The sequence below is a fragment of the Pseudoliparis swirei genome, chromosome 11 (assembly GCF_029220125.1).
Source record: "Pseudoliparis swirei isolate HS2019 ecotype Mariana Trench chromosome 11, NWPU_hadal_v1, whole genome shotgun sequence".
In the NCBI taxonomy this organism is placed as follows: domain Eukaryota; kingdom Metazoa; phylum Chordata; class Actinopteri; order Perciformes; family Liparidae; genus Pseudoliparis; species Pseudoliparis swirei.
Window position 1 is genome coordinate 17853054 of NC_079398.1, and position 17775 is coordinate 17870828.

At 47.0% G+C, this 17775-nt stretch overlaps 1 protein-coding gene across 2 annotated transcripts in view; it reads right to left on the bottom strand.

Moving 5' to 3' along the window:
• syne1b (spectrin repeat containing, nuclear envelope 1b) overlaps nt 1-17775 on the bottom strand; it is a 92940-nt gene that overhangs the window by 32598 nt on the left and 42567 nt on the right. The window contains exons 68-95 of one of the 2 annotated variants that reach the window (XM_056425591.1): nt 17229-17555; nt 16979-17131; nt 16399-16566; nt 16130-16306; nt 15878-16024; nt 15659-15784; nt 14865-15041; nt 14174-14439; nt 11903-14063; nt 11457-11794; nt 10780-10924; nt 10491-10709; nt 10148-10416; nt 9507-9672; nt 9266-9421; nt 9012-9164; nt 8747-8929; nt 8477-8614; nt 8144-8329; nt 7508-7630; nt 7208-7390; nt 6902-7045; nt 6153-6344; nt 5762-5899; nt 5417-5530; nt 5161-5322; nt 1904-2098; nt 1629-1805 (exon numbers count right to left, since the gene is read on the bottom strand). In XM_056425591.1, the coding sequence (XP_056281566.1) occupies nt 1629-1805; nt 1904-2098; nt 5161-5322; nt 5417-5530; nt 5762-5899; nt 6153-6344; nt 6902-7045; nt 7208-7390; nt 7508-7630; nt 8144-8329; nt 8477-8614; nt 8747-8929; nt 9012-9164; nt 9266-9421; nt 9507-9672; nt 10148-10416; nt 10491-10709; nt 10780-10924; nt 11457-11794; nt 11903-14063; nt 14174-14439; nt 14865-15041; nt 15659-15784; nt 15878-16024; nt 16130-16306; nt 16399-16566; nt 16979-17131; nt 17229-17555 (7083 nt within the window). Of the gene's footprint in view, nt 1-1628; nt 1806-1903; nt 2099-5160; nt 5323-5416; nt 5531-5761; nt 5900-6152; nt 6345-6901; nt 7046-7207; nt 7391-7507; nt 7631-8143; nt 8330-8476; nt 8615-8746; nt 8930-9011; nt 9165-9265; nt 9422-9506; nt 9673-10147; nt 10417-10490; nt 10710-10779; nt 10925-11456; nt 11795-11902; nt 14064-14173; nt 14440-14864; nt 15042-15658; nt 15785-15877; nt 16025-16129; nt 16307-16398; nt 16567-16978; nt 17132-17228; nt 17556-17775 lie in introns of those variants that run through there. The other variant, XM_056425589.1, reaches the window with a different exon arrangement.

The window sequence follows — 17775 nt, forward strand, 5'->3', positions numbered from 1 at the left end:
GGCCACATCCGCCTCATGGCGGCCCTCAAAGGGCCGGTTGTCACTAACACGGTATAATTCTAACTACTCCAGAACATATTGTTAAATAACTGTCTTTGCATTTGTTTGTTTATTTAGGTGTACTTATATAAATGTATAACTATATATGCAAATGTATTTAATATTATACAATACATCTATTTAATTTAATTATATTTATTTTAACCCACATTACTTTATCAAAGATCAAACAAACATTATTACATTAACTTTGTTAAAAGCTTTTTCACAGTTGAGACAGGTGGTTCTCCACTGGTCTGGGTAGTGGTTCTTCACTGGTCTGGGCAGTGGTTCTCCACTGGTCTGGGCAGTGGTTCTCCACTGGTCTGGGGCAGTAGTTCTCCACTGGTTTGGGCAGTGGTTCTCCACTGGTCTGGCTTTGGGACGCACTATCTCCCCTGAATGACAAGCTGAGACCTAAATCGAGGGATATTTTTAACTTCTCAAATGTATTTAATGAAAAGATGTTGCAGTTTGAACCTGAGAGTTCAGAATATCACAGTATGCACAACAACTATTTAGTAATATTCCCTTTTACAGTCAATTATGAACCAACAAGTGAATCTTAAGGACACAAGAATGCCGTCACATAAAATGACGTGGCGGGCCATGAGTTTGACACGTATGTTCTAATCTATGCCATACCTGCCATAAATATCATGATACTGATACAATACCATAAAACAGTACCATAAATACGATCCTGGTATATTTATCTATAATAGTAATAAATAAAATATCTGTATGGTTCACTTTTTACCAACTTTTTCAACACTTAACAAATGGCAGTATTATTAGTATTAGCCTACAAGATATTAATGAAACTACATGGAGCCATCATAGCATTGATTATCACTATGAGACTGTTAGTCTGTATCTGACCAGATGATACAGAGTTCATCAGGATGAGCAGCTGGAGAGTTACAGTAACAGAACTTTACAGACTGAACTTAAACATTTCACTTCTGGCATCTTTTTTAATTTTTATTTTTAAAGCCGAAAATTCCGCCAATTAACGGCACTCGCTGCACAGTGTGCGCAGACAGCTCGACACGGAGCAGCGCGTGCGCTCTGATCGCTCTTTTAATGAAGTATCGATACTAAAAATATGCTAAATCACATCGCTCTTAACGTACGGGTACTTTGTTAGGATCGCTACACCGTGCAGCGTGACAGCAGCAGATAGCGGGCTAACATTCAAGCTAACCTGAACCCCAAACGCTGAAGACATCTTGACGCTGATTGGCCGAGACGCGACACGTGCCCATCAAAGATGTTCTATTGCGAAAAGCACCACTCCACATTTTCTCCGTGTCCCACGCCAATCTCATAAACGCCGGCCGGCCAATTGACCCCCCCCCCTTTCCCCAAAACAAAAACTCTTCGGATCTACACGATTCACGTCAGTCACCTATTTTGGTTTCAAAACGGCGAATTTCGCCGAAAGGTGAGGGATTCTCATGCCTGGATAATGTTCTATTCCATTTATATTATTAATAAATCTCATAGTCGTAAATTAATTCATATAGGAATTCAAAATGTGTCGCTTGCGTCCATTGCTCTGAATGACCAGCGGGGGAGCTCTATACCTGACATTCAGAGAGCTGATCCTCCATGTCAGTCTCCTGTAGAGGTCGAGGTTCGAGGATGAAAGTCACGGCGCTGCGCATGCTCGTCAGCCATTGGTCCAGCTGGTCCGCCTGGCTGTGATGGAGCTGGATGGCCTGTTCCTGCTGCTGACCTTCCAGACGGTCACTAATGCGCTCCTGAAGGGGCAGAGCACACATCTATTAACTCAGGAACAGAGACACAGAAACTATTGGCTCATATTACTGTAGCGGTAAAGCGATATCACAATAAATACCTCCAGTATCTGCTGCTTCCCCGAGGCCTTCATGTGGATGGTGGCCATCCTCTCGGCCAACACAGCCAGGGAGGAGTGCATGGCCAGCTGGTCGGCCACGTCCGAGTCCACGGCGTCGGAGGCCAGATTCTCCGTGAAGCTCGTCTGCAGCCGGTCGATCTCCTCCTGGACGCCCTGGATCTCTTGGATCAGACCCTGGAGGGAACAACATGGTTATAAATCGGCATATTTATTGACTTTATTTCCATATACAGGACTGTCTCAGAAAATTAGAATATTGTGATGAAGTTCTTTATTTTCTGTAATGCAATTAAAAAAACAAAAATGTCATGCATTCTGGATTCATTAAAATCAACTGAAATATTGCAAGCCTTTTATTCTTTTAATATTGCTGATTATGGCTTACAGCTTAAGAAAACTCTAAAATCCTATCTCATAAAATTTTAATATTTCCTCAGACCAAGTAAAAAAAAAGATTTATAACAGCTGAGTGTTTGTCAAGGCTCAGGAAACCCTTGCAGGTGTTTCGAGTTAATTAGACAATTCAAGTGATTTGTTTAATACCCTACTAGTATACTTTTTCATGATATTCTAATATTTAGAGATAGGATATTTGAGTTTTCTTAAGCTGTGCATAATCAGCAATATTAAAAGAATAAAAGGCTTGCAATATTTCAGTTGATTTGTAATGAATCCAGAATGCATGACATTTTTGTTTTTTTAATTGCATTACAGAAAATAAAGAACTTCATCACAATATTCTAATTTTCTGAGACAGTCCTGTATATGCTGGTCAAGTGGAAGTATCGTTTTTTTAAGTCATGTAGATACTGTGACTGAATGCAATACATTATATTTTCAGCTGGCGTCAACAAACTACATTAGTAGTGAAACAGCGATAAAGAATTGATCAAAAATTGTAAAGAGTGAATGATGACCCCCTATTCATTTAATTTCCTATAGAGCGTATTCACGTGACGTCAGAATCTCAATCGCGCCATCTTGGGGTCCCACTTATTAAATGTCAGAAGAAGTTGACCTGGCTATCGTGTCCGCTGTTTGATTATGCGAGAGGCCAGCAACCTCATGTCCTTCTGCATTACCAAAGAAAGACTTCAGCGGTTGGAATTGAATATTTGCAACGTTTTTTACCTGATTTTACTCGCTCAACACTTTGTGGTTAATTCGCTAGTTACCCCTAGTGACCAGCACATAGCCCGGTCACATTCCTGTAAAACAGTTTTCATTTCCGCTATGGACCATGGGACATTAACAACTATTTCTGCGTTATACTTGTTGTGGAAATACCACAAATATCGGAACATCAAGCGCCCCGTGTCTGGGTTCATATATGATCCGTAGTCACAGCTCCGCCTCCAGGACGAGTGTCTGGATGAAGCCGCTTCCAGCTCCTTCAGGACCAGCAGTGACTGTTTGGCTGGCCGTGCTGAGTGCTGTTCCCATGGAGCCAGTGTTTTATTTTACCTTGAAATGAATCACAGAGTAAAGGCAGACATCGCCCGACGGAGTTGCCATGTTCATGGCTTCCTCCCAAGTTTCCATCCACAGTTCCTTTTGCGCAAGTGAAAGACATTGATTTTCGCTCGGCGAAAAAAGCAAAAAGAGATTATTGACGAGAGTGCGTCAATGGAAACGTGCCCACAACCCGATGTATCAACAGAATAGTCCTAACGCTCATACGCCGAGTGAAGCCGAAGTAGATGCATGACAAGTTGAAGTAATAGCCTGTCTTGTTGAGCTGATAAACAAATATTCTGAATCATTAGTCCCACATCCAACAGTGAGGCACAGTACCATAATCACAAGGCACACCGCTTTGAACTGAAATCGTGTCTCCTTCAGGATATAATGGTCATTTCTAAGGGAAGAGCGGCATACAAACAAGCAAAACAATGCCGTGGTGGGACCCCAACATGGCCGCCAGAGTTTGTTGTGGTCACGTGAGTGAATACGCTCTATATATTTTCTCCTGGTGGTATTTTCCTTTATTTTATTTTGTATTATTCTTTTCTGTTTTATTTAAGTTTTTCTTTTTGTCATTTACAATGTTTTTGTTACCTTCTTTTTTGTTCAGTGAAACTTTTTTTTTTTAATCGATAAATAAAAAGTTTTTGAAAAAAATAAAAAATAAACAGTGATAAAGAATGTTTTACTTTAACCCTTGTGTTGCCTTAGGGTCATTTTGACCGGAATCAATATTACACCCTCCCCCCGCCTTAGGATTAATTTGACCCCATTCAATGTTTAATGTTGGTGTTCTTTCGGTAGTCAACAAACAAACATAAAGTGCCTCACACTTAAACTTGGAAAACAATATTAATTCTAATAATTTTCTGGAGATTTTAATTGCTGGCGTCAAATTGAACCCAAAGGGTAAAATATGTTAGTAAATATAAAGGTAACAGGAGGGTGAAACATTGAATCGGGTCAAAATGACCCAAAGGCGGGGGGAGGGTGTAATATTGATTCGGGTCAAAATGACCCTAAGGCAACACAAGGGTTAAAGTGATGTCGTCCCTAATTTAGTTTGTCTGTTGTTCTTTATTTTGAGTTACATTTGTTTTGCCTTGATTCTCTGTAGAGCACTTTGTAAACTCTGTTTTTAAAGGTGCTATATAAATGAAGTTATTATTATTGACGGGGTAAGGAAAAGTCAAGACTTTTAAAATGATGTTGTGATCATTGTGAATACAAATATATATACTTGTTGAACTGTGTCAAAGAAAACCATATTTTGCTAATGATGCATTAAACAAATTAGATTTTGTACCCCTCTTTGGGTCTCTATTATATATTTAACCCTTTTAACTGTTGTAGGTCATTTTTCATTTTTTTGATAATCAATCAATATTACCCCCTCTTTTTTTCATTTTGACCGATTCAATGTTCACCTCTCTGTACCTTTTATATTTACTACATATTTTACCCTTTAGCCAATTTGACGCCAAAAATCTTAAAAAAAAATTATTAATATTAGATTAATTTTAAAGTCAAAGTGTAGGTGAGTTTGTTGTGTTTGTTGACTTTGACTACCGAAAACACACATATTAAACATTGAATGAATCAATAAAAAAGAAAGGGGGAGGGTGTATTGGTGTAATATTCAAAACCCAAAGGCAAACAAGGCAACACAAGGGTTAAAGCTGTTCTATAAAAATGGGTTTTAAGAAGTGATTTAAAGGAGGTCACTGATTGGCCAATGGGGAAAGCTCTCTGTCCATCCGGTCAGGACTCACCTCGTGTGTCTTGGCGTGGCTATCCGGGCTTCTGTCCGCCTCCAGTGGCTCGCTCAGTTTGGCCTCCAGAGCTTCCATGTGAGAGGAGATGGACTGCAGAGAGCCCTGGTAGTGCTGCTGCCTCTCAAGAGCTTCGTACAGAGACCGCTGCTTCTCGCTGATCTGTTGGCAAACGACCGACGGACAGTTTAAAACAAAAAAAACTCACGTGAGATTCAACAAAACTGCCGCACGGACGCCTCGTCGTTGTACGCACCACGTTCTTTAACGTCTCCCACGAGCGCTGCAAGTCGTCTAAATTGGCCACGGATTCAAACGCCGGGTCGTATAGTTCTTGGATCGGAGCTCTTGCTAGCGCTCCTCTTCCCATCTAAAAAAAACAACAACATTAAAACAGGGACATAAGCAGTTAAGAGGAATGAGTTATGAAAGAGACACTTCATTTATTGTCAGATGAGTTTGCAGGCGGAGAATAGATACGGATTAAAAACCCCCGTGGGTTGTTTTTGCCTTTTTCTTTTATTAATTGCATTTATTAACGGTGTGTGTAAAAAAAAAGGGGGGGGGGATGGAGAGGAGGGAAGGCAGATACCTTGGTTACCTTGGTTACCTTGGCTTCAGTGTAAGCGACGGGGGAAGGAGAGCGACAGACAGGAGGGGACGACGCCTCGCTGTTGGCGCCCTCCTCCCCCTCCTCCGTGACGGGGGAGAGGAGGGCGTGACAGCGGCCGGCCGTCATCTGACACGCCGAGAAACAGAAGAGCAGATGTGCACGATGGGTTGGAAACAAGATTAATAATCTGCAATGTGTGTTTTTTTGTAGTTAAAAGTGGCTCAATGCACCTTTAAAAAAAAAAACACACATGTTGTAATAAAAGCAGGCAAAAGGTTTTTAACTATTCAGAACTATTTAAGATGGAGCCAGAAAGAGCAGAATGAGTTCATAAGGTGATCGACCACTTCGTCATGTGAAGTGTTGCACTTTCTTTTACCATGAAGGCTTGTGCAGAAGACTTCTTGGATTTTTCTCCCTCGTCCGACTCCTGCAGCTCCTCGGGGAGCCCCTCCACGTCGCTCACGGTCAGCAGCATGGTGGCGTGTTTGGCCTTCACCGCCAGCATCTTGCATTTGGAGTTCAGTGAGGCGATCTGCTCTTGGTAGCCTTTGATCTTTTGGGCCAGTTCCTACGCAAAAAATATTTAGAAAATCGGCATTTTATAAAGTAGTTATGAGAAGATTTCACTTAACGCCACATAGTGCAGAGTATCACCAGTAGACAGGGTTCACACACACATGTGGACCAGTGGATTTACAGGACTTAAACCAAATTTACATGACCAAGCATTTTGTGAAATCTCCGTGTATACACGAGTATATACCTTAAATTACACAAATGAATGAGAGACAATAGTTTGATTCAAAGAATAAATATCTATATAAATGTTTAAATTACTTTTTAAAAAAAAAGACTTTTCCAGGCCCGGAAATAAACATTTTTAAATTCCAGGACTTTTCCAGGTTTTCCATGACCGTACGACCCCCGAGTAGAGATGAGGGTTGTATTGAATAAGTTGAATACATACAGATGCTACAGCACATTGGATCTGCCTCTAGGACTTTTGATAAAGGCTTTTGATAATGTGAGTTTCTAAATTTATGAACACACGCCACGCCTTATTTGTTCTGCTTGTATTGCACTGATGACGTATCCTGGGTCAAATGTGTGAAGGAGTGTATGTACTTCGTGGTGGAGGATCTGGGCCTGCAGCTCCTGGATGTTGTTGGTGGGGATCGGCCGGTCCTGAATGACCCGGTGTGCTTCCTCGATCAGCCCCTGGAGGTCTCTCACTTCCTGTTCGTGTTGTTCGTACTGCACCACCGCTTCCTGGATGGAGAATGACATTGTTTTGTTACTGTCAGACTAACAGGTTGAACACCCCCAGGTTATTTTAAAGACTACACTTCTTGAACTCTTCAGTCCACATAACATTGACTCTTATCATCTGAAAGCTTGTTTTACTTGACTCGACAACGCCCCCTACTGCACCTGCAGGATGTTGCACTGCTGGATGGCCACGTGCTGCAGCTGACTGGCCTCCTGCTGCAGCCGCAGCGCCGTGCGGCAGATGGCCAGGTTGGGCATCACCTCCTCTGGGACCCGCAGGCCACTCTGACACAGCTGCACCGCCTGCACCTGCTGCTTGAAGCTCTCCATGTCGGCCAGCAGGCGCTGCAGGAAGGAAACACACGGGGCGTTGTACAGATGTGCAAAGGGAGCACCCGAAGCTGCTTCCTGACCATCCTACATGCCGTGTTATGGATTCATGGTAATGTGGCGTGCGGTTACTTGTCTCTGAGCAAGCTGCTCTTTGAGGCTCTGGCGTGCCAACTCTGGAGAGGTCAGTGTGGCTTGGACCTGCTCCAGAGCAACATGCAGGGCCTTCACTTCATATTCCAGGGCTTCCATGCTCTGGGGACAGATAACACACCAATTATACAATTTAATGTATAGTTAGAGAATCTTGCTCCAGCTTCCCAGATGGACAAGTCACGTCTGTGACCCGTAATGTTCCCGCTGTCCATGCTGTGTTGAGGAATTATATATATCAATTTAAATGACTCAGTTAAGAATTTTATAATTACATTTTCTAAGTGATACGAGGTATTGTTCTTGTTTCCTGAAACATTGGAACACGTGTTTCTATGTTTTTTTTAACCACGAGTGACTTTTAAACTGCAGTGATTGTACCCGTGTTCTCATGTTGTATTCTATATATTGTTGTTGTATTTGTTGCTTTATGGACTCATGAATCTGGAATAAAATAAATATATACAGTATATTTATCACTAAGATATGAGGAAGAAGTACAAACACGTATTAAGGGAAATCCTACTCGTCAAATATAATGAAAACATGAAGAGAAAGATCTTTGTAAACGTCACAAACGAGTAAGAGATGATAAGTCTCTTTTTCTCTCCGTACCTTGTCTGCATCCTCCAGGCTCTGCAGTCTTGTCTTGATGCTCTGCTGGAGCTCCTCGGTGTGTCGACTGAGTTCACAAACCTGCTGGCTCATAGACTCCACCTGCAGCACCTCGGACAGAAGCTCCACCTTCTCCGCCATCGATTCCAGGTCTCCATGGAGCTCCCGAGACTCTCGGAGGACAGCCTAGAGAACAGGGCGTACGGCATTATGAAACATGTGCATCGGTAAAACATCCTGACATGTCCAGGTCAAATCATATTGTTATCCAAACTACAGTATTTGTTCCTCACAGTAGAACCACGTGGAGGCCGGTCTGGAGCCCCGACTCACCTGATACATCCGTATCTGCTCCTGCAGATGAACGGAGGAGTTCCAGATGATGTTGGCCCTCACCAGGCTTTTGGCCTTCTCCGACCACCTGACGATGAAGTCCAGCATCTCATTGTACTCGTCTAAGTAGCAGACAGCCTGGACAGCCAAGATAAGAGAGAGAGAGAGAGAGAGAGAGAGAGAGAGAGAGAGAGAGAGAGAGGCCATTAGAGCACAGCACAACGGGATGCCTAACAAGTTTATCTGTGCATGTGTATTATGTAAAATTACCTTTTTGAGCCAGTTGTTCCTGCAGTCTGCGAGCCGCGTGCTGTGGTGATGCATCTCCGACAGCTTGCTGATGGCGTCGCTCAGCTGTTTGGCCAGCAGGGGGTTCCTGCGCCCAAACTCCTGCACCGCAGCGTCCATCTCTGAGAGGGTGCGGCCGCAGCCGTCCAGGTCCTCAGCCAGGCTCTAAAACAACATCAGCACCTCTGAGCTAATGGCCTCAGCTACACATTCACAGCAGGTTCAGGCACAAGCGAGCGGCCCCCACCTTGATCTCTTCTTTGGCGTGGTCCACGTCGGGAGATTTCTCCTTGAATTTAGCCGAGACCACCTTGAGCTTCTCGGAGACGTCGTGGATCCTGGAGCTGAAGTCCTCTTTTATTTCTCGGGTTTTCTGAATCTCTCGCTCTTTCGAAAGAACCTAGAACATTTTTTTTCAACAAATGCCACGTGACTGGAGACTTAAAGAGGACCATCCTGATTGAGTTTGCATTGAAAGCTTATTTAAATGTTATACCGTACCTGGTCCTCAATGGCTCCCAATGCAAGCGAGACCTCGGCCAGCTGCATGGAGATTTCAGAGGGCAGGATGGTGTAGAGGTCCAGGTACTTGCTTTGCTGCTGCTCGGCTAGTTTCTCCACATTCTGGCGATAAGTGACCACTTCTCCATGGACAACCTACAACAATAGTATTAGTACAATAACAATGTCTAAGCGGAAGAATGAGGAAGTTGATATGCATGTTTCTAGAGATGAGGTTTACCTCCAGCTCCCGCAGCAGAAAATCAATATCCGGTGTGGGATTCAGAAGAAGCTCCCTGATCTCCTGGATCCAGGCTTTGACGACGCTGAGCTCCTTCTCCACTTCCTCTCTGTCCCTCAGCTCCTGAGCCGTTTGAGCCCGCTTGGTCCTGGACTGTGTCAGGAGGCTGAAGACGAAGAAACACACCGAGGGTTCGCTCACATGTTAACCAACAGATATACACAACTTTTCTCTAATTTTTCTATCACTTTTCTAAAACTTTTCTATGACTTTTCTAAAACTTTTATAAACTTTTCAATGACACTTCTATTACTTTTCCATAACTTTTTTATGACTTTTAAACACATTTCCATGACCATGTACTAAATCGACACTTCCCTGGCGTAGTGGATTATCCCGACCACTTCCCTGAGCGACGGTTGCTATGGCCAGCAAACTTTCCAGTTACGGTGCGTTCACTCGCAGCCGAAAAATATGGGATATCATTTTTTTTAAAGGACATTTCCAGTCCTGAAAATAACCATTTTAAAATTCCATAACTTTTCCAGGTTTTCCATGACCGTAGGAACCCTGAATACCACTAATTAGATGTCATCTTAATGCACACGCTCTTGTTGAATGCATTTATCTCGTCTCTCTACCTTTCCATCTGGTCTTGAACGGCTCTGATCTCCTTCAGACTGGGCCTCTCGTCCTGCTCGGTGGTCGGTGAAGGCACCTCCACGTCGTGCAGCAGGCTGAGAGCGTACTGGCGCAGCAGCGTGAGGGAGGAGAGCTCCCTCTCCAGGTCTTGGCTCAGCACGTCGTGCTGGTCCAACAGGGACTGCAGGGCGGCTTTGGAGGCCTTCTCCACGGCGCTGTCGGGGAACCGGCTTTGGAGCTCGTCGGAGACCGCTCGCACCTTCACCATCTGGGCATCAATTATAATTAAGGAAGCGCCCGGAAAGAAATCTCTCATTTAATCATCGTCCGTCGTCATCGTACCTTCTCTCTGAAAGTCCTCCAATCCTGCGCCGTGTCCTCGAGGACTCGCTCGCGTCCCCGAGCCACGCTGCGTAGCCGCGTCCAGCGCTGCCACACGGTGGTCATTGAGCGGCTGATGGTGGCCTTGCTGGCATCGCTGCCCACCAGCTCCAGCTGGGCGGCTTGCTCCTCCAAACCACTCAGCTTCTCTTGGAAGCTGTTCACCAGGCAGATGAGGGACTGAGGAGACAAGTGTTAAAGTATGTGCATTGAAGCCCATAAATACGTTCATATGCCGGCCCCTCTTTACCCGATGGCTGCACAGCTTGTCTTCGGCCTCTCGACTCGTGGCCGCCTTGGCGGTGGAGAATTCAGTCAGCTTCTTCTCAGCCTCGTTCATGAGCTCGATGACGGTCTGCCTCGACTCCTGGTAAGACTTCCACTGAGCCACGCAGCTGAGGGAAAAACAAAATGTCATCATATAAGAAGTCAGTATTGTCACGGTATATTACACATGCATCAGAATCAGAAACTTTTATTGCCTCTTATGGAGTTTGTCACGGCGGGCGGTGCGACAATAGACAATAACAGTCACAACAATCAATAATTAAGAATATTAATATAAGCTAAAGTGTACAGACGGGCAGGTTGCAGAACTTTAACCAGTGTAAGTCATTTTAAAGTGACAAGTGTATTTAAATTGAAGAATTACATGTATTTAAGTGGAGAATTGCGTGTATTTAGCTGTATTTAAGACTTAAATACACATAATTCTTTAATTTAAATACACTTGTCACTTTAAACTGACTGACACTGGTTAAAGAATGACATGTTTTTAAGTGTATTTAGGTGGACAATTATGTGTATTTAAGTGAAGAATTTCGTGTATTTAAGTGAATAGTTATGTGTATTTAAGTGTATTCAAGTGTGCAGAAGAGTGACCGGAAAGGAAACGGTCCTGGGTCGTCACTCTGTTCCTCTCGCTACCTTTGAAGGACATCCTGGTGACACTGCAGCTGGTCCCGGACCTCCACGCCCCGCTGCTGGGCCGAGTCCACGCTCACACGCAGCTGCTCTTTGGCTTTGGGGTTGACGAGGTTCTCCAGCAGAGGCAGCAGCGCCTGCAGCTCCTCCACGTGGACGAGGAACTCCCGCTCCGTGGCCACGATGTCGCCGTGCTGCCGGAGGCACTCCTCGTAGTTCTCCACGTCCACGCCGAGGCTCGCCAGCTGCAGGAAGGACACGGCGTCCTCCAGCCACTCGCAGGCCGACTGCATCCTGAAGTGGTACTTCTGGCACAGGCCCAGGGCTTCCTCCAGAGTGATCTGTTCACACAAGGAAATGCAATATAGATTCAGTTGTTGTCTAAAAATTGCCCCCTAAAATATATGTACATTTCCTACCCTGATTTGCAGCATTATTTGTATCATCACCTGTTTGGAGCTCAGAGCTTTCTGGACGTCGGCCTGCAGCTTGGCCATCTCCTCCAGGCTCGTGTCCACGTGCGACGGCACCAGCTCGTTGGCGGTGACAAACTGCTGCTTCTCCCGGCTGCTGAGCGCCGCCACGATCCTCAGCCGCGACTGCACCTCCTCCTGCGTGATCTGCTGCTTCCGGATCTCCTCCTGCACCTTCTCCACCCGCACGTCCACGATCACGGCGCAGCCCAGGTCGTCCCGCACCTGCTGCAGCCAGTCCAGGGTCCTCTTCATCTCCGTCTCGAAGTCCTTGCTCTGGACGAAGCGGTTCTCGCACTCTTCGATCAGATCCCCGACGGCGGCCTGCAGCGAGCGCAGCTCGGCCTGCCACAGCACCACCTGCTCCTTGGAGGCGTCGTGGGCCGCCCGCTCCACGCGCGGCGCCAGTGTGTCCATCTGCTCCGTGAGCCTCGACAGGTGCGAGTTGGCGCTCTGGAGGCTGCCCGCCAGCGCGTGGTAGTTCTTCAGCCGCTCCTCGGCCGACTGCGTCTCGGCGTTCACTTTCACCAGCTGCTCTTTGGTGGCCTTCAGCTGGGAGTCCACCTGCATGGCCATCGCCTTGTGGTCCTCGAACGACTCCAGGGTTTCGTCCAGGTGCTCCACCTTCTGCTCCACCAGCCGCTTGAGGCCGTTGTAGAGGCTCGCCAGCTGGGTCATTTCATCCGGCCGCCACGGCTGCCCGGTGCTCCGGAAGCCCTCCTTCTTCTGGTTCAGCTCACTCACGGCCAGGCCCAGGTCGCTCAGGTCGGCCTGGATCGCTTTGTAATCGTCCTGCAAGGTCACGACCTCCTCCGTCTGCAGGCCGACGGGCTGCGTGCCCAGGTGGTTGAACTGCTCCTCCAGCTCCTTCAGGGCTTTGTGGGTGACGTCGATGAACGAGGTGTACTCGTTCCTCGTGAGAATGGCCTGCTGGATCTTCTCCTGTTTCTCTTTGGCGAGCGCTAGGATGCTGTTGTATTGCTGCGGCAGCGTGTTGAGCTTCTCATCCAGATAGCAGTGGTCCACCTCATTCAGACTGGGCAAGATCTCCTGACCCGCTCGTTGGACAATCAGGAGAAGGTTCTCATAGTCGATCGCCTGCTCGACGATCTGCTGATACTTGAGGAGCTGCACTTCCAATTCCTTGTCTCCAACCATCAGATTGATCTCAGGGAAGGTGACGATGTCCGCTTGTTTTATCCACAAGGAGATCTTCTCCAGGTCTGTCTTGAAATACTTTCTGGAGACGAGAACTTTCTCGAGCTCCTGGAGCTTCTGGCCACAGCGATGTAACGTTTTGTCAAAGATGTTCTGTAACTCCTGGAGCTTGGTGAGAATCTCGTTCCTCTCCTCCTCGCTGGCGTCCCTCATCAGGTCCCTGCCCTGCGACCACAGCGAGGTCAGCTCGCTCTGATAGGCCTTCAGGCTGCTCTGGATCTTCCTGCATGTCCTGACCTGCTTGGCCAGGTCGTCGGGCAACAGAGCGACGGACTCCTCAGCCTGAGCCTTCTTCTCGTTCTGCTGCACCCAGGAGATGGACTGGCTCACGGCCATCAGGAACTGGGTCCTCTCCGTGAAGGCCTTGCTGAGATGCTTCCTGCGCTGCACCACCTTCACGCTCAGAGACTCCACCTCGTGTTGAGTGTCCGCGATGAGCTGCTGCAGCCGCTGCCGCTCGCTGAGGCCCAGCCGGGCCAACACCCGGTCGGCGTCGGCCATGGCCTGGGCCAACAAGAGCTGCTTGGCCTCCAGCTCGCTGCAGATGCTCAGGTGGTCAAACAGGAAGCTCTGAGCCAGCTCGGGAGGAGGACTCATCTTCATGGCCTCGGACAGGGCGGGCTGCTGCTCTTCGGCCCAGTCCCGAGCCTCTCTGAGGCGGGCCTCCACTTGGCCCATGTCTTCCAGGGTCACCACCGAGTCCTGGATCTTCCTCTCGATGAGGTTCTGCATCTGAGACCAGCGCTGCTCAAAGTGGCTGATCTGCTCCTTCACCAGCTCCTTGTCGTCCAGGTTCAGATGTTGGATGACCTTCTGTTTCTGCTCCTTCAGGTCCTCCAGAGCGCCTTTCTGTTCCTCCAGAGTCACCGCAAGCTTCCTCAACGCCTCCAGATGCTGAGATGAACTTTCTGCATCCGTTCTGTTGGAGAAAAAAATAGATAACTAAATAAATTGCCACTTTCTTGAAGCCTAAATCAATCTTAATGTCTTTGGTCCCATCAGGATGTTTGAGGACTCATTTTGACACACCTGGCCAGATTGTCCCACTCTTTGGACACCTGCTCAAACAGCGCCTCCACTGCGGTGATGCAGGTGTGGTATTCTCTGGACCTCTGCAGGTCTCCCTCTCTCTGGATCTGCAGCCTGTTGGCCTGGTTACAGAGCTCCAGCCAGGAGTGGCCCAGGCGGTCCAGCTCCGCATGTTCTGGAGAGTCCTGGCCACCGGTCAGTTTGCTCACAGTCTCTGTCATCCGGGTCAGGATGCTCTGTTTACACTGAAGCTGCTGGCTGCATCCCTGTGGACACACAGTGTACTGAATGGTAACCACGAAGATTACATTATATTACCCGTTTTCCCCGTGAACACACACAACACACACACACCCACACACACACCGACTCTCTGAGGAAAATTAGTAATTTGTGATTTCGGGCTCGACAAAATAAGTGAATTGAATTACATTTCACTTTTATCCAAAGCGAATTACAATCGGACACATCGACTAGTGCAGTGAGCGGGGATCGAACCACCGACCCTCTGATTGTGGTTAGCAGGTCTATCTTTCAGTCAGCCTCATGCATCCAGAGCGGAAGAAGATCTCTCCTGAATCCCTACATAACCCGAGCCAACATGTTGTATTATATGGACTGTAGAGTCGAGGTCTAAAGCACACGTGGACATGCAGTACACATGTATGTAGGTAGGATCAGCCGCTCTGACCTTGGCTTGCGTCAGCATGTTTTGAGCGATCTTGGTCTCCAGCTCTGCAGGTCTCCTGGAGAGGCTGAGCAGCTGCTGCTCCATGTCCTGGAACAAGCTGCTCAGGTCCTGCTTCTGCTCCTTGATCTCCCTCCAGCCCTCTGCCAGCTCCTGTGCACTGGACATCCTCTCCTCTATCTGAGGAACACATTTACACCTTCCTACAGTCAACATGGGGGAATCATCCTGGATGTAATGAACGATACAACATTCTATAGCACCCATGTTGCATTTTCACACTGCTTGTAAATTACTGAGGGATGAAGGAGCATTTGAGGGTACTATGTGCTCGCCATAGTACGTCTCATTGGGTGCCAGAATAAAAGCTTTACAAATATTTACCTGTCAACATGGAACCAAGAACATTGTTTAATTAATATTATATTTATTTAAAAGGCACCCTGTCCAGTTAAAACATGTCACCATTTGATGCTCTGTACCAGATTGTAGCTATACAGCTAATGTGCATCTGTGGTCCCTTGACAGACCATAATAAACATAAAACAATAAGAAACAGTACAGGATAAGACAAACTACAGAGTCATTGATATGATTCACTAATTATCCTAGATTCATAAAATGTGTCTTTTATTATTATTTAACTTGTTCTGTGTTTCTTATGTTGCTGCCTGTCTTGTGCAGGTCACCCTTAAAAAATAGATTTTTAATCTCACTGGGTTTCACCTGGTGAAATGGAGGATTTAAAATAAAAAAATTAAAAAACTTACATTAAATGAAAAGACCCAATGACTGACCTTGAGTTTGACTTGCTGGACCTGAGCGGCGGTCACTCTCACAGCTTCATCCGACAGGTCGCACACAGAGCACACCAGGTCCAGGTAGGTGCTGGCCTGCTCCTGCAGGGCCCTGTAGTTCTTCACCTGCATGTGTGCAAAAGCAAATCATTCACATAAATCATAAACAAAATAGTTATTGAGTTATTTACTGCTTTTCACGAGAGGACAACACTGCACCTGCTTGAGAGCCTCCTGCAGACCCGATGGCCCCTGGTCGTTGAGATGCAGCTCCTCCTGCACCGTCGACAGCCACGTCTGACTTTGCTGCAGCGTGTCCTGGTGGTTCACGTGTTTCTGCAGCTCCCGGTCCAGACTCTGGTACACCTGGTTAGGTAAGACCGTCATTTAAAACTTTAAGTGCTTTTGATTTCTTCTGGAAATAATCAAAAGAAAGAAGCTGTGAGATCTCTGTCTTCCTGTTGTACTCACGCGCTGGGCAGTGCTGCAGATGGCAGCGTAGCTGTCTCTGGTTGACTGTTGGTGGGCCTGGACCTGTTGACTGATCTTAGCTTGAACCTGGTCCGTGCAGCTGGCGATGAGACCTTCTCCCTTCTGATTCAGGCTGGTGAGACGCTCCTCAAAACTGGCAATCTCCTCCATTATCGCCTGAAAAAGAACAGAAGTAAACCACAAAGTATTTGAAGTCTTGTAATAGTTCAAATCTTTTTTTCTCCGTCCGACAGTGCGGTGAAAGTCACCTTGTATCGGGCAAGTTGCTGCGTCGCCATCTCCATGCCGCTGGTCTGCATGGAGTCCGAGGAGACCATCCGGCTGGACATCTGCAGGAGCCACTTCTCCACCTCCTGCAGCTCCCCGTTGTAATCCTCGTGCTCCTTCACCCACTCCACCAGGTTCTGAACCTGGGTCTGAAACACAACGTCAACACCAGCTCCTCTCAAGAGATTCACGTTGCCGTATGACATGTGTCGGAGCCAAAATGCAGTGGTTATGCTTTCTTATATCTTTGAGGGAAACAGCGGGTGAATTGGGACATGCACTACAGGGTGGCACAGGACCATGAGGTGGGTGCCTGCTAATGAGAAGAGGTGGATGGGAAGCAAATAGCTTTTGACCACAAGGCGTCGATATCAAGGGGATCCTGTGTTGTTTGTAGCGGAACACGCCTCTGAACATGTTCGCCCCCGAGTGGCATGAATACTTAGAGGGGAATTTGTTAGGGCCTCTACAACATGGAATCATTCATTTGGGTTGTTCGCTACAACACAGATAAAAAAACATCACTGTGTGCATTTCAGATTCTCAACACAGTGTCCGTACCGTGGCTGCGATGCAGAGGTCTTGGTAGTCGGCCTGCAGCTTCTTCATGTTGTCTCTGATGATGGGGTCGTGCACGGTGTCCAGCAGAGCTTCTCCCTTCTCAAACACACATGTCACCGCCGATTCGTGAGACTGCACCGTCTGCTGGATGGTCTGCATTCAAGGAGAGAGGTAAAAAAGAGAGAAATATTGCAGATAAAGGAATTTTTCTTTTTACTGTATTTCCTCGATGAAAAAAGTTTGAAGTAACCTTGTACTTTGCCAGCTGAGCCTTCTTCTGGTAGAGTTCAGCTTTGGGCTCCACGCTCGAGGCTAAGAGGTTCTTGGTCTCCAGCACCCACTGGGCCTGGGATTTGTATTTATCCATGAAGTCTTTAGAGAGCGAGATGCATTTCTCCAGGGAGCTGTGCTCCGTCCTCAGAGCTTCCGTCAATGCCTTGAGTTGGAAGAGGCGGCCGTCCACTTCCTCCTTCAGCTGCTCCGCCTCAGGATCTTCTAAGAAGGCCATGGCTCGCTCCGTCTTCTCCCTCATCGTCTTCAGGTAAGAGTGGCCCTGCTCCATGTCTGCTTGAAGAGCCTGGAGGGTTAACGGGATATTGTTATTCATTTTTTCATCGGATAGTGGCGCTGCAACTTGTATTGGTGCATTTTGCAGGTGTAAATAACCCCGTGGAAGGCCCATAACTGCGGCTGAGCAAGTAGGCAAGCTACACGCCCTGTAGGTCAATGAGCCTTGTCTGAGGGGAACTCAGATGGCTCGGGTGTCACACTGCGGCCTAAGGCAGTGGCTTCCCCCA